The 17,361-nt window shown below is 35.0% G+C and overlaps 1 protein-coding gene across 5 annotated transcripts in view; it reads right to left on the reverse strand.

Moving 5' to 3' along the window:
• The window catches only part of UBE2E3 (ubiquitin conjugating enzyme E2 E3), a 91,315-nt gene that overhangs the window by 3,585 nt on the left and 70,369 nt on the right, over positions 1 to 17,361 (reverse strand). For all 5 annotated transcript variants that reach the window (XM_057503826.1, XM_036879408.2, XM_036879404.2 and 2 more), the window contains one exon: positions 1,982 to 2,114. In XM_057503826.1, coding sequence (XP_057359809.1) covers positions 1,982 to 2,114 — 133 coding nt within the window. The remainder of the gene's footprint in view (positions 1 to 1,981; positions 2,115 to 17,361) is intronic.

Consider the following 17,361-nt stretch of genomic DNA (forward strand, 5'->3'; position numbering starts at 1 on the left):
CTATACTTTTTAATGTAGCTACTAGAAAATTTAGAATTACACATGTAGCTTGCATTTATATTTCTATCAGACATTCTGCACTAGAATATGGGAATAATGTATGTTCAGCTCATTGACAGTTGACTACTTGATAGATGTACATGGTTTAAAAATACAATTAATATTTTAAATCCTTTCAGCTATTAACAATCAATAAACAGAAGACAATTAAATTTATTCCTCAATACCTTATCTGAACTTCAAAAACAGGCAGTAAAGAAATAATTATACCTAACACCAACATAATAGCAGAAGTCTTATTTCTTCTTCATCACTTGTCCAACAACAGATCTGAATAATGCTTAATGATACTGTATAGGGTATCTTAGGCAAGACGAATGAATCAACATGAAAGGGTCAGAAAATCAAAATATTGAGACATCAGCAAAAAAATTAACAGGCTAAATAAATATCCATTATATTAACCAAAATAATTGACAAATCACATACAGAACTACAGTTTGAAACTCTTATGTCAGTCAATTTCTGTTTTCCATTAAAAGGTGCTAAGAAAAATGTAGGAGTCCTTTTCTTTAACAAGCTTTAGTACATACAGAGATAATTTTGTAAAAATAAATCTCACATTTTTCTGCTAATTTTCCTACAATGTTAAAATAATGTCCAGTATAAAAAATGAAGCATGTAGCAATAACTATCACTATTTATAAATACTGTGGTGAGCTACTTGGCTATCAGTTTGTTTTCTGTAATACAGAAAACTTAACCACTGAATGCAAATTGGGTAGTTAAGTGATGTGGTAGCATTTAACATGTGCCATTTTAAATGTGAAAACAATTTATGGTATCACTAACACGAGTCTTTTGTCCCTTTATTTGACCGATATAGCAAGACACAGTCTATGTACCCGGGAGCATTAAATAAGACAATCATTTAAACATCTTAAATTCTGATGGGACCACATATTAAGCACTCAAAGAATGGATAGCTGTAGGTGAAGATCAAATACCTCTAGGTGATAGGGGACTTTGGCACTTGCAATTTGAGGTAGCTATCACTAGGTGAAACTGTTACCTTCTTACATAATGCAGAAACAATCCTTTTTTTTTAATACAATTAACTTCATTTTTATACACACACACACACACACACATGTGAGTATAGGCATGAAATCACTACATGTATTTTAAATAGTTTGGGAACATAAGGAACTATGTTGAAAAGAAAATCATTTCATCATAGTTAAGGGCTTGGAAAAACAGTTTTCCCTGACAGGTCAAGTCTCTAGAGCATAATCACCCTCAGGCTTAATACTGGTGGTTTCTACTTGCTGGCCTGACCAGTTTATAATGAGAAGTCAGAGTAGGAAACCATTCAGTAAATGTTATGTTTAAGACCTGCAAAATAATCACCAGTCATTTACATGGCACAACTCAACCCTTCTCTGTTACCCATCCAATTCATACTCAAGAGACAATAGGTGGTGTAAGTCACTCAGCCACAATCATTCCCATTACATTATGTCTACTGACAGTACAAAGTTTCCTAAATAGTATTAGTTTCTCTCTTCTTTTCTATGGTTTTTTAGTTTTTGCTCATCTATAAAGGTAAGTTATTTAGCACAAATTCAAGTTATTAAAGCCTTATTTCTGGAAGTTGTCAAACAAGTTTACTATTTATCTTAATATGTTTCTTAAGGAAGGAAGGGTCATAGGATATTTTCCCCTCATATCATAAAACTAAAATTTACCTATTTTATTGATGTGTACAGTGATGTACTTTTATTAGCAATTAACAAATCTCTTTCTGCTGATTACAAAATTACTTGAAAGCATCAATTACTTTAAGTTTTAAAGAGAGTTTCCATATCAATTCATGAAAAACATTGAAATAAGAATGATTATATCAATACCTATTTAACCTCTAGAATACACTGATTTTGGAGAAGGTTAAATATTAAAGAACGTACTTCTAGATTCTTACCTTTGGTGGTTTAAATGGATAATCGGATGAAAATGTGATATCCAGAAAAAATACACCACCTTCATATACAGAACCAGGTGGACCAAGTATAGTTGATCTCCACTCATAAATGTTATCTCCTTTAGGCCCAGCACTATTTAAAAGAAATTAAAAATCAATGTGTACACCTGTAAGCAATGAATGTTAACATCTTAAACCAATTAAGTAAGTGTTAAAGGTAAATTAAATTAGCAACCTAGAACAGTAAGAGACTGGTATAAAGACCAAATAAGCCCCAATGAGTGCATGCATGTATGCATAAACTTATTCGGAAATATTTCAAACTCACAGAAAAACTGCTAGAACAAACATCTGTGTAACTTAACCTAGAGTCTCCTTTTGTTAGTATTTTGCCCCATTTATTTATCACCCTCCCAAATATACGTATATATACACATCCACACACAAAAGTATTAGCTGTCTGGAAGTAAGCTAAATATAATGTGGCCCTTTCTGCACAAATACTTCACTGTGTATTTGCTAAAATAACCTCCAATACAATCACAATACAACTAAAATTTCAGTAAATATAATTAACAAAATAACCTATAATTTTCAAAATAATGCTGTCACCTGACCCAATAATGCCTTAAAAGAAATTTAAATTTCCTCCAGATACAGAATCCAGTCTTGGAATCATCTATGTACTGTGTCTTTAGTCTCCTTTAATATGGAACCTTGTTTCCTCATGATTAGATGCAGGTAGTGCATTCCTGGCCAGAACAGCACATAAGTGATGTAGTTAGTGTTCTTAGGGTATCATATCTGGAGGTACATGGTATTCACCTGTCCCAAACTGGTGATATTAATTTTCATAATCCAGATGAAGTGCTGTCCATTATTTCTACTGCTTAGTATCTTCTCCCAACCAATAAGCAACCTTTGGACAGACACGTTAAGACTATGCAAATATCCTACTATTCATAAGAATTTCTCCCCTAGATTTAACATCCATTTGTGATTCTTGGCTGAACTAAACAAATTTTACTGTGATGATGATAAAAATCACACTTTTCTGAATCCAGCACATCTCCTACACTTACCAGTTGGCCCTTGAACCTGCTTTTCTACAATTTGTATGAATGTGTGTGCTATTGGTGAGGTCTCATGAATTCCTATTTTCTCCCTAGAGATTATAATCAGGGAACAGGTACAGTGCACTGTGCTCATCACCATCCTTTCATTTTAAAATACAAATAAGAGAGGTAATACAAATACAACCTAAACTCACAATTATTTGTTGGTAATGCACATCCAATACTCGTTAAACTCTTCAAATTCACCTTACAGGTCTATTTTTCTCTAACGTTTCCACTGTAAGTAATCTTTACTTTCTGAACTAATGTATATATAAAGCTTTTTTCTTCTTAAGTAACCATGGGTTTAGAAATGCTCTACATATTTGTTTTAAAATTACTGCAAACAAGTACTGATAGAATCAACCATATTAATTATAATAGGGCATTCAGAAATAGTTAAAATGACCTAACTATATCTCATTAATTCTATTAAAATATAAATAATGAACTATAAATATCAGTTAAACAATGTTATCAATAATTAAATGTGTTCTCTATAAAATAGTTCATTCAGAAAAGGTATACAAAACTTGAGATAACCAAAATGTTTACAAGATGCTTCAAAAATTCAGCTTTAAGTCAGATATATATATGAACAATAAAATCTTACTATCTTGACCTATTTAGGGAAAACATATCTTTGAAAATAAATACTATTTTATTAGGTTTAAGTGTACACAGCAACTGAACCTACAGTAATGGCTCATAGTTTTGTCATCATCTGAGAATCAGGTATATTCCCTATTGAGTTTTCACTGTAACTAAAAACAAACAAAATTAAGTACCGATTTTGTAAAACAAAACAGAAAAACCAAACAAACAAAGAAGTGTTTAGCCTGATTCAATGGCATTCCTTTGCTAATTATTCCCTTGGTGACTCAAGCTAATCATTAAATTATATTGTCATACATTTTTATAATAAAGCTGTTCTACCAAACTGTTTCTAAACTATGCATGTCACACAACAGTACCTGTAGTAGTAACGATGATGATGGTGATAACAGCCATGGTTGACTCCATCCTTATGAGCCAGCTGTTGTTCAAGGCATCACAGTGCATAACTTACTTAATTCTTACAAATTTATGAGGTACTATTATTATATTCCTATTTTTAGTTCAGATGTTAAAAAACTTTCAGTTATGTCCCAAAGCCACAAAAAGACACTATTCAAACAAAATTTGGACAAAGTCTGTGAACTAGTCTGCATTGTTCTCAATACTTTTGATATATTTCCTCTTATAATTTCAGTGCTGCTACACCTAATCTCCAGTCAAATTCTACAAATATGTTTTTGTGTATAAGGACCCAGGGGAGTCATTCTACAAAGAAGCCAAATTTCCTCAGTGATTTTTCTGGTCCTTAGCAGAACTAGGCCATGCTACAGATGGATGGATAGAAGGTAAGTTGGGAATACTCAATTTTAATAAGTAACAGGCTTTCAGACTGGAAAGCATCTGGTTGAAACCAAACCACTCCCTGTATACTTGAAACCAGGGCACAGAAAGTGAATGATCAATCTTAAATTCCCTCTGGGGTAGAAGAGCTGGGATTCCCATACCAAATACACGTTGGCTCTTAAGATTTGCTTCTTCTCACTTACCATGCCATTTTGCCACAGGAAAAAGGATGTTTATTACAGTAGGATATTAAATATGACTTTCCCTGTTGTCTTGTGTAGACTCAGTGAGGCTGCCCTTTACAGTAGTGTGTTTGTAGTGTGATTCCTTTACTGTCCAAGGATACTAGCCTAAGGTGAGTGAAGGCTAAAATACACCCCTTGTGTTGGTTGCCTTGTCTAGAATAAAGGGTTCCTATACCTTCTCACGAAGGTGCTGTAGCCAAGATAGGCGGCGGGGACAGGAAGGAGGGGGGACCTCTTCTCTTTTCTACCTACATCCAATCTTGGTGATTCATGTAGTTTTATAGCTTCTGAAAGTGCCAGTAAGCTCTTAACTCCCAAATCTGTACCTCCACCATAGAAATCCATCCTGAATTCTGGAACTGTACATCTAAATGCTTGCCAAACCGTCCTTGTTTTGAAAGCTAGTATTTTTAATTTGGTAACCTCTAATGACAACTCCATTCTTCTAGTGCTTCAGGGCAAAAGTATAGACCTATCTCTGAAAATACCCTTTCTACCCCATATCCAGTATGTACCCAACAAATTCTGTTGGTTTTATCCTCAGAACATAGCCAAATTCGAATAAGTCTTCCTACTCCTTACCATCTCAGCCTTGATTCAAAACACCAGCATGCTTCTGCCTGGCTAATTACAATCTGCTCCCACCTCTGACCCTGCCCCCACCACAGGTAGTCTATTCTCAGTGTGACCAGGAAGCGCCATAGTTAAGAAGTCAGTCAGATAGTATGTCTGGTGAAAACCCTCCAAAGGCTTACCTCCTTATTCTGTGTTAAAGTCAGTCTTACGATCCACAAGGTACTGTATAACTTGCTGCTACCATCACCACCGCCATCCTTCTTACTTGCTCCTCTTCCTTACTCAACTGGCTGTAGTCATCTATTTCTCCAACACAGAACGTACCACACTTCCACTTGCGGGCCTCTGTACCAGCTCTATCTCTACCTGGAATGTCCTTCCTACACAGTTCTTTCCATCACTGTTTCTACAGGTCTTGACTCAACAGCCACCTTCTCAGTGAGGCCTTTCTTGGGCACTCTATCTAAAGTGTCATACATAATCTCCACACACTGCATATCCTGTTTTTTCCTCCACAGCATTTGTCGCTCTCTAACCTATTACGTATTTCATCTATTTATCTTATTGTTTGTCTCCCACTAGAAGTAAGCTCTATGAGGTTACAAGATGAGGACTGGGCTTTGTATGCCCTGAAAGTGGAATGTATTTAATGACCTGAAGTGACTAAAGAGTCGTGGGATCTGCCCAAGGAGAAAAGGAGAGCTTATGAAGCAAGTTTTATGGCAAAGGAGGGAAAAGGGGAGTAAACGAGAAAGAGGGAAGGTGAAGGGAACTTTTCTTATATTACGTTCATAAGGAAGGGCTCATTTACTTAATTTACTTCATTGAAACAGCAAAAGTAAAATTCATTCCATTTCTGAGTCCAATTATGAAAGAACAGACAAAATTAACAAGTGCTTGCTTACTGAAACCTCAATATGCCCAAACGCCAAAATATCAATTGTTAAATTCCATAACTGAAGGTTCAACTTTCTGTTTGAATTCTATTAAGAAAATGAGAAGTAACTTTATTCTATTATTTTCTACCCTGCAAATATTCATTTCCTCCTCTTTAAACACTATGTTGCCCATAAGCTATTATATCTTCTACATAAAAAAACAAGAGTAAAAACCAGATAGAAAGGTTAGACAGAGTGACAAGCATGTACCTAGGAGTTTTGTCATTTGCCATGCTTAGTGTTGACAGGTGATGTTAAACATCAGCAGCATGAGGACTGCATGAAGGTCTTAGCAAAATCCACTCTCTCATTGCTTGAATATTAATTCAGCACTTACTGTTACAACAAGGGTCATAAACACTCATTTTCCAGTACTGGAGTGATTCCCTATAAGAATTTCCAAATGCTTAATTTAATAATGGATTCATTTTATAAATATGCTTTTTAAAAATGCTTTCACACACACAACTTTTTAATCCCACACTAAGCCAAATGCAAAGATTTATACTAAGATAGACAGATGGCAAATAAACATGAAAAGATGTTAAACATCATTTGTTGTTATGGACTATTTGTGACCACCACCCCGCCATATGCATATTGAAATCCTAGCTCCCAAATGTAATGGTCTTAGAAGGGGTCTTCAATTTATCTTAAAATAAGTTGAACTCATTTTAGTAAGTTCAAGGAGAAAAGAATATGACTTAAGAACTAACATAACTATGAAAACTGAGGTGTAATGGTGAGTATTCCATTTTAAATAGTTAAAACTGTTAAAATAAATATTCCTGTATGCAGTATGTATTTGAAATGGAAAAAAAAATCTTACTGAAACAAAGTTCTTATTGAAGCATGATTTAATTTTATGGGTACAAATGTGAAAGATCTTGAACTAAGATGCCATACTGGTGCAACTTCAATAGGCCTTATTCACCCTGACTAAATTTTAAAGCACTATATTGTCACAAAATCTATCTAAAATACATATATAGTTATGACATCTATTAAAATACAAATAAAATTAAAAAAGAACTGTATGGAATGATATGCTATATTCATGGGTAAGAAGACTCAATATTGTCAAGATGTCAGTTTTCCCAACTTGATCCACAGATTCAGTGCAAACCCAATAAAAAATCCCAGCAAGTTATTTGTGGCTGTCAAAACAAACTGATTATAAACATCTTAGGGAGAAGCAAAAGACCCAGAACAGCCAACACAATTTTGGAAGAGAAAAAAGTCAGAGGACTGGCATTGCCAGACTTCACACTTAACTATATCACAGTAGTAATCAAGTCCATGTGGTTTAATGGAAGAATATAGACAACTAAATCAACACAACAGAAGACAGAACCCAGAAACAGACCCACACAAACTCAAGTGACTTTTGACAAGAGGAGCAAAGGCAATATAATGGCACAGAGATAGTATTTTCAAAGAATGGTGCTGGAACAACTGGACATCCAACATGGAAAAATTAAACTTATATATACATGCAATCATTTGCAATGACTGAGCACTCTTCACAAACTAACTCAAAACGGATCCTCGACCCAATATAAAACACAAAACTTAGAAAACTACTATAAGATAACAGAGGAGAAAGCCTAGATGACTTTGAGTAAGGCAATGACTTTTTAGATACAACACCAAAGGCATGATATATGGAAGAAATTCCTGCTAAGTTAAACTTCACTAAAATTAAACTCTTCTCCCTCTGCAAAAGACAAGGCCAAGAGAATGAGAAAACAAGTCACATAATGGGAGGAAATATTTGCAAAAGACACATCTGATAAAGGACTGCTATCCAAGATACACAAAAGAACTCTTAAAATTCAAAAGAAAATGAACAGCCCAATAAAAAGTGGGAGACAGACCTGACCAGACACCTCATCAAATAAGATAGACAGATGGCAAATAAACATGAAAAGATGTTAAACATCATTTGTTGTTATGGACTATTTGTGACCACCACCCCGCCATATGCATATTGAAACCCTAGTTCCCAAATGTAATGGTCTTAGGAGGGGGACCACTGGGAGGTGATTAAGTCATGAGGATACAACTCTCTTGAATGGAATTAATATAATACCCTTATAAAAAGAGAACCTCAGAGTTACTTGTCCCCTTTTTGGAAAGATAAAGAAGCAGTCTATCAACTAGGAAGTAAGTCCTAACCAGACACCAAATCTTAGAAGTCTCAGCCTCCAGACTGTGAAAAATAAACTTCTGTTGTTTGTGAGCCACCCAGTCTATGGTATTCTGTTACAGTAGTTCAGACTAAGAAATGTCATTAGGGAACTGAAAATTAAAACAGCAAAATACTACTACATATCTATCACAATAGATAAAATCTAAAACACTGACAACAAATGCTGATGAGGATGTGAATCAACAGAAACTTTCATTCACTCCTGGTGGGAATGCAAAATGGTACAACCACTTTGGAAGACTTTAATAGTTTCTTAAGAAACTAAACATACTCTTACCATATGATCCAGCAACTATGCTCTTTAGTACTTAATGAAATGAAAACGTTTGACTACATGAAAACCCCCACACAGATATTTATAGCAGCTTTATTAATAATGGCTAAAACTTGTAAGTAACCAAGATGTCCTTCAGGAGATGAATGGATAAACTGTATATTCAGTTGATGGAAAATTACTCAGCGCACAAACCAAATGAGCTGTTAAGCCATGACAGGACATGAGGAAATTTAAATGCACATTACCAAGTGGAACAGCCAATCTGAAAAGGTTCTTTGATTCCAATTAATAACATTCTGGAAAAGGGAAAACTATGGATATAGTAAAGAGCTCAGTAGTTTCTAGGGTTTAGTGTGGAAGGAGGAATAAAGACACAAAGCACAGGGGATCTTTAAGATACTGCACTACTTTGTATGATACTACAATGGTGGAACTATGTCATTGTACATGTGTCAAAACCCATAGTACGAATAACACCAAGAGCAAACCCTAATGTAAACCATGGACTTTTTGAGTGACAATGATTCATCAAATGTAGGTTCACCAGTTGTAACAAATGTACCACTGTGGTGTGGGATGCTGGCAGGAAGGAGTTTGTGCATGTGGGGACATAAGGTATATGGGAACTCTCCATATTTTCACTTCAATTTTGCCAAGAAAGTAAAACTGCTCTAAAAAATTAAGTTTACTAATTTAAAAAAATACAGTTTAAAACAAGGAAATGTTTCTGTATCAAAGCAAGAAGTAATAAATATTTAAGTGTTGGTTTATAATAAGAGTTTCCAACTAACAAAGGAATGTGTTCCAAAAACTTGTTTTAAAATCAGGTACCTTAGAACCTGGAACACATTTTAACTGCAGTAATATATAAATGGTGGTCTCAATGCTGGCACACAAGTCAATTTAAACCACTTCCCCTAAAATTTTACAATGAAATACTACATATTTACAGATCCCTGTTTTTCTCTTACTAACAGAGACATCAGGAGTATCTATTGTCCAGTCCAAAGAGCTAATTTAAATACCCTTCACCCTTTCTCCTCCTAGTTGCCTCTACTCTCTTTCAGCTGAAGCCTTTCGAGTTCTAGCTTCTTTCCTGGAATACAACATGGGGGAAAAGGTAATCTTAGTCATCAATGAGTTGTTCACTTTAACAAGACTACCGATGGTGTTCAGGGCTTTGAATATCCCAGGCACGAAGAACAAATTAAATTACATTCAATACATCAAATGCTAAATAGACATGTGTGGCCTAGACTAGAAACCTAAGACAGCCCTTGCACTGGGAAAATGCATCCCAATGAGAAGAGGAGCTGTGATGACAATAGCAATCATTTGCAATGACTGAGCACTGATATGATGGCAGAAGCCACTATGTTAAATGCTGCGTATCTACTATGAAATAGATACTATAACTAATCCAGCTTCACAAATGAGAAAACCAAGGCTCACAGAAGTTACGCAGCTTCCCCTAAAGTCTCCATGGCTAGTAGGCAGGAAGACACAGTGAGTCTATCTAGAAAGAAAACAATTTCAACAATTTCAACCTATCTCTGTATTTCTTTTCAAAATTCAAACAATTTGTTTTATAAGTGACCAGGTGCTATTCCTGAGTATTCTGGAAAAATGAAAAGTCATTAGGAGTTTATGATTTATTACGGAGAGATACAAAACAAAGGGAGAGGAGAGATGGCTTAGGAAACAATACAGGGCAATAACTGTGCTAAATAAAAAGATAAGCTGAGCTATCAGCTAACAGTTCAAAATTATTTTACCTTCCTATTCCCTCCTCCCAGAATGACCTCTTCTGGTTAAGACTTCGTGAAGCCTGGTGAAGAATAGTATTGCTTATTAAGCCAAACTGTGCCTTTCTCAGAAAATGAACTATGAATCTGAGAAATGTATTTGAGCTTTTACAATAGGCAAAGTATAGTACTTTGTGCACTTTCCACTGTAGATTCAGTGGAGCAAATAAAAATAAATCCATCCATCCATTTACTCATTAAAGACATGAATGTCTACTATTTTGGGCTGGGTACAAGTGCTGGAAACTAAAGATATTATAATGGTCACTGCCTTCAGGAAGATTACCACCTAGTTGGGGATATAGATATTAATCAAATAAATGCATACACAAAAAATGTGCTAAAAAGTTGAGACATATACCTTGCTTTGTGCCAGGGGAATGTGAGCTAGTTAGATGAGGGAAGATTCATGGAGAAAGCAATGTATGAAATAGTATTTGAAACACCCAATGGGATTAACTAGAAGGAAATGAAAGGAAAGAGCTGGGGAACACAATAGCGTATGCAAATGCCCTGAGGCAGCCATAAGGAGCTAGGTGAGTGACAGGGAGTGAGAACTTGGCCAATGTTGAAGAAGCAAAGACAACAGGAGTATAGAACTGCAAAAAGCTGAATTGAGAAGAGAAGTAGTGACAAATATACACGCAGGAACTAGTCAGGCTACGTTAAAGATACTTTGTCTTTATCCTAAAAGCAATAGGAAACCATCAAAAGATTTTAACAGGGAAGGAGTCATACTAATAGTTACATTTTGAGAAGTTTCCTCAGATTGCTGTGTGGAGAATGGTTTGGAAGACGACCTAAGGGGGATGTGTGTGGACTACTGCGGTAATCTGGGTGAAGATGATGGTAAACTGGACTGAGGTGGAACTGGATACAAAGAGAAGAGGATGAATTTGGACAATACAGAGGAGGTAAAAAATCAGCCACATGTATTTTTGGAATATGGGAGGTGAGAAGAAGAGAATATCAAGAATAACCTACGCTTTTGGGACTGTACAACTGAGAGGGATGTAGATACCATTTACTAAGACAGGAACACTGAAAAAGGAGCAGTTTTGGGACTTACTGGGATTACTGTAACTTTAAGAAATACAAGAAACAGACACATCAAAGACATACATATAATATATATATATATATATATATATATATATATATAATGTATATATATGTATGTATACATAACTCAGAGTTGGGCCTGTGCTGTAGATACAAATTTGTGAGACTTTGGTACACAGGTGGTAATTAAAGTCCTGCAGGAGGGATGGGACAGATTATCAAAGGAAATGACACCTGCGATGAGAGAACCACATATAAGTCATGATAATATATGGCAGACCTGTGACAGGTGTACTAACAGAAGGACAAAAAAGTAAATGGGAGCAAAGCAGAAAAGAGATTATTTACATGAAGAAACACAGGAAAAGCTGGTTTTGAAAGGATGTTAAGACACTTAGGAAGACTTCATCTGGTAAGGATATGGGACATACCAGCTCACAGCAAGGAAAATCATCTAGAGAGATCTGCAAGACGTGCTCAATGGGGAAAAAAAAAAAAAAAGAAAAGGAAGGTACAGAGCAGTGGATATGAGTGCTTCTAGTATAATTTGGTAAAAACTACAAAAACTACATGTATGTGTATACTGTCATTATGAACTGACTTCTAGAAAGACACACAAGAAAATACTAATGGTGGTCTCTAAGAAAATCTTGTGATCTGGAGTAGAAAGGAAACCTATTTTTCACTGTATACTCCTTTCTATTCTAAATTTACTATGTATAAAAAAGTTTTTTTATTTTAGTCTACTTTTTAATTTAAAAAAATAAGGGACTGACCCCCCTGCTACCAAGTGAGTTTTGTATGGTTGATGTACTAAGACTACAGGAGAAAATCTAAAATGTGTGGAGCCAATTTCCATGATATGCCTTGCTATCCTCAATTCTGAAACCTATGAACTCTGGCAACAGAGATTCCCTAATTCTGAAATAACAGACTTATTAAGAGCTTTCAGATTTTCTAGCTAGAACTACTTACCTTTTTTAGATAACCTCCTTCTTCCCACTCATTGTACAATGTGAAGTTAAGGGCTCATCCAAAACTTAAGCTATTTTGCCAGTATATTATAAATTGGTATCAAAAGTCAACCATATTTGACAGAACCATCCCATTTTTATTTTCCATCTTCTATTTTAAGACAGACTATGATTGGGTAAAATACAACTAACAAGCTGATAAATGTGGAAGCTCTAGTCTAGTTTAGCATGAAGTTTAAAAACTAAGCTCAGACTCTGAAAGTACCTGGCTGTCCATTCATTTTTCTATATTTAGTTTTATTTTGAAGTTTGATATGAGGACCAAGTATGGAAAAGTAGCTACTACCAGGAATTGTTAGTATTTTTTGTGCTGCATCTTTGTCCAAAACTTAATACTGTCCACACAGAATCCCTAACCTGCAAAAGACTTTCAACTTCAATCATCTATTTCTTTCTTACATTCTGTTTTATGGTAGATCTTTCTCCTCAGTGGATAATGTAATTTATAAAGCTCTATAATACAAGTAGCACAGAGGTATAAAACAGTGAGGTACTCCCAGAACTCAGTCAGTGTTAATGATTCATTTTTATAACATTTACTGAGTACCTACTATAAGCTGGGCACTGTTGGGTACTGAAAATAGAGCGATGAACAGAATAGACACAACTTCTGCCCCCAGGGAGATTATGCAAATACTGAACAGCACAAACTTATTAAGATGAAATACTACTGGATAAATGCAAAATTACTTACATAAGTGGCATATGTCCCAAAAATAGTACAAGAAAAATAGTATTTAACAAACTGACCCTTTGGTTTTTTTGTCCAAATGCACCGAAGGCATGGGCTATAACCCACTACATTTAATGTTGACTCACTAAAGTAATAAGGAAAGAGGGAGGAAAGGAACAATGTGGAGAAAATCTCCCAGATGATTTTTAGAAGCTGACGGTATTAGTACATCTGAAACCATGGATTGCACCTTTGGTGGCCGAGTAAAATCACCTGTAGAATTTTTAAAAACTCGGAGTCCTAGCCTCCACCCCTGAGAGATTCTGATTTAATCAGTGTGGGTGTGGTCTGAGTGTGCAAGGGTTTAAAAACTCATCAGGTGATATAAAGCACTGCAAAGATGCAAAATAACTCAGTAAATAACAGAATGGAAAGATAAAAAAATTTCAATCCTCAGATATGACTTGATTACCTGGTCTTTGTAATTTTTACTGCTATTGTGCACACAGATGTAATAGGCTGTGACAACTTTTTGCCAAAACTCATTATCGCCTTTGGATTATAGTGAATTTAATTACGAAGGTAATGCTACTCTGTTGGGCTCACCCAGGGCCAGGCCAACCTCACTGGACAACTTCCCTATTCACCACCTCAAAAAGCTATAATGTTAACCAGCAGAATATTGACAACCTTTTCAAAAATTGGTTAAATGAGAAATTGTCCCAAAAATATTCTTACATAATACACAAATAATTTTGCCTATAGATTTTGTCTTAAAAAAAAAATGTTACAGCAGTTCAAGATCCTTGCTCTTCCCGGATTATGTTTCCTTGCCATTTCCCTCACTCTGCTTATGAAGCAGAAACAAAAAGCATAAACACAAAGTAGAGCTATTAGAGATAGGTAAAATCTTATTTTAAAATCCTATTTAAACAATTATTAAATTCTCCCACTACACTCAAACATTTGGAAAATTCTACCTAATGGAAAAATGTAGTACTTAATTAATTATACATAATTACTAATGAGTAAGATATTAAAGGATCATTACACTGTAAAATACATTCAAAACAGAACTGAACAGTTTGAGGCCAGTACTACCATTCAGGGCTTTAGTAATATCATCTAAAAGAATATAAAACATCAAAAGGCTCACAAAAAGATCAAGAATAAATTAATCAATGTGATACAAACAGTTCTACTGGACGTAATACTGGAATATTGAAACTGGATCAGAAATTTGAAATTATAAAAGCTGTTGCTGCACACTAAGCTAAAACCAAATATTTTTTAGAATTGGCCTTACAGAAGATACAACCTCCTATTAATGTAAACCCCTATCTCTATCACCTCCATATAATATTCTCTGTCAGCTCTAGCATTTTTGTCACCTCTGAAGAATCTTTTTTCTACTTCCATCCCTTAGGTTTACCCTAAAGCTTAGTCTTCAGCTCCCTACTTTTTGCTATAAATAATGCCATAGATATCATTACATATAACATATGTATATATATATTAGAAATATCTTGTTTCATATAAACTACATATAGATGGTTTCTAAGTCTTTAGCTGTATTAGATATTTTGCATTTATCACTCTGTTTCTAGAAGTACTATTTACTGAACATTAAACTTGTCTGTCCAACTGTCACCTCAAACTCAATCAAGTCATCCAAATAAAAGCTGGCTCTTAAGACCAAAAACTGTAGTACTTGATTGCAAAAGTGTGGGAGGGACAGTCATGCTCACACACTACTGGTGGGAAGATAAGGAATATAACCTTTTAAAGGTTTCTTAGCCACATGTGTCAGGAGACTTTTAATCAAGTAATTCCATTTCAAAGATGCTGTCCTAAGGGAATAAACAGAGACTTGGATACAGACCTTTCTTGTACAAGGAGGCTGAAAGCAAAATAACAATGAGACTCAAAATAACTTACATGTCCAACAAAATGATAACAGTTAAATAACTTATGATTTTCAGTGAACTATAATATAGCCACTAAAAAAAGACTCTCAAGATTATTTAATGCCATGGAGGATGCTCATGATAGATTAAGGGGAAAAAGACCACAGAACTGTTTTTATACATCAAAGTGTATAAAAAATATATCTTGTTTTAAGAAAAATGAATGAAAACATTAACAGTGGTCATGTCTACAGTGAAACCATAGTTTACTTTTATTATGTATCTTTTTGCTTTTGTGTTTACCAAATATTCTACAAAAATTATAATCAGAAAATAAATATTATTTTAAACAATGGCACTTTCACTTATCGTTCAAGTTGCATAGGCATAAAACTTTGAGTTTTAAGCCTCCTTCCTCACTGGGCTCTATACCGAATCACTCAGCAAGCCCTTCAAACAGTGTTATAACACAAGAACAGTGGTAGCAAACTTACTGTATGGGAAGGCTTGGCAATCCTTTGAAATCCTTTGTAAGTGTCTTCAGGTTTGTTTATGCCATTTCTCTTACCTGGTAACCCCTGCCTCTTTCAATATTCCTTACTGAAGTCACAGATAAATAGAAGGCCCTCCCTAATGTTAAAGGCCTCCCTCCCTCCCGCTTTCTGAACGTAACTAATACACATTGGTGTTTGGCTTTCTCTTAGGTCATACTGACGGAGGGCCAACAAGAAAAGCACAGCAGCTAGAGGTTAAGGCAGAAAACATGAAACATGTGAAGACGCCCTGAAGGCACAGAGCAGTGACAAGCTCTACAATAACAGCTTTGAGTTAACAATGTAAGGCTGAGTGATATTCAGTATATATTGTTTCCTAAGACAGGAAAACGCCAATTTTCAAGTACCTGGAAACTTAAAACATGCTTGAAAATTGACATGTGAGACCAGAGACATGACAACTAAATGTAATGTGATAATCTGGAATCAACAAAACAAACAAAAAAGATATTGCGAAAAAAATAAAATCTGAAGAGTTTAGTTAATAGTAATGAATTTTAATTTCTAGTTATCTAATACTAATTTTGACTAATATAGCAAAAGGCTTCACAGATATTTTCTAATTTACTACTGCCTTCTATTGCCTAAAAGCGATAGGCACACTGTAACACAAAGGTCTTGCCCAGATGACCCTCCACTGCACAATGGTGGAAACAAGGTCTGCCTCACACTCCAGTGCTCTTCTAGACCACACTGCTTCATGTCCAAGGCTTGGCTGTCATTCATTTCACTGAGGGAAAGTGTCAGCCATGAATGTAATTCTATCCAGAAGAATCTCATCACAATTTGCAGTATTAAGAATCATTATGTTTCACAGCACTCACAGAAAACCCTGATAATCCATTTTAACAATTAGTATTGAGCTATACTGATCATCTATTTATACAAAAGGTATTTCATACTAAGCGTCTATTACTGTTCCATGGCCCTGTAAAGGAGAGGTAAAGGCTTTGTCTCAAGTGCTATCTGACACTCTATATGGGGACTAAAATCTACTTTATAAAGGGAAAGAGTATGTCAGTGAATCTTTGAGGCATTTACTCTTCATTGTACTTCAGAGAAAAGGAAATGTGCTGAAGCATCAGAAGGAACCTCTAAGCACTTACTTATGGAAATTCAAGTCATCTACTGTTCTAAGGTAAAGAGTGTTTTCACTGACTGCACACAGCCCAACTCTTTTGATCAACTGACATATGACAGAAAGCAGAATGGTTTTATAAAAATCCCAGGAACCATTTTCTTAAATGACATATAAACTATGATTATTTTGAATATTATAGCTTCTTAAAAATGATTTCCTTTGTCATCAGACTAAACAGTTTTTCAATATATTAACCTATGATCTATCTACCTGAAAGCTCTAGTTATTACCCACCTTCATCCTTTTTAATACAACTTATATTGAATAGGGATTACATTTTACTCTAGCTTTAAAAGTTCAGATATTAGTGCATTTGTATATGCCCCAATGAAGCTAATATAATGCCTTCCACATAACACTTATGCAATAAATGCCTGTTGAAAAATGTCAAGCATGATAAAAGGCATCATGGCACAAGATTGATGGTTTTCTTAAAAAAA

Source organism: Manis pentadactyla, chromosome 6 (assembly GCF_030020395.1).
Source record: "Manis pentadactyla isolate mManPen7 chromosome 6, mManPen7.hap1, whole genome shotgun sequence".
Classification (NCBI taxonomy): Eukaryota; Metazoa; Chordata; class Mammalia; order Pholidota; family Manidae; genus Manis; species Manis pentadactyla.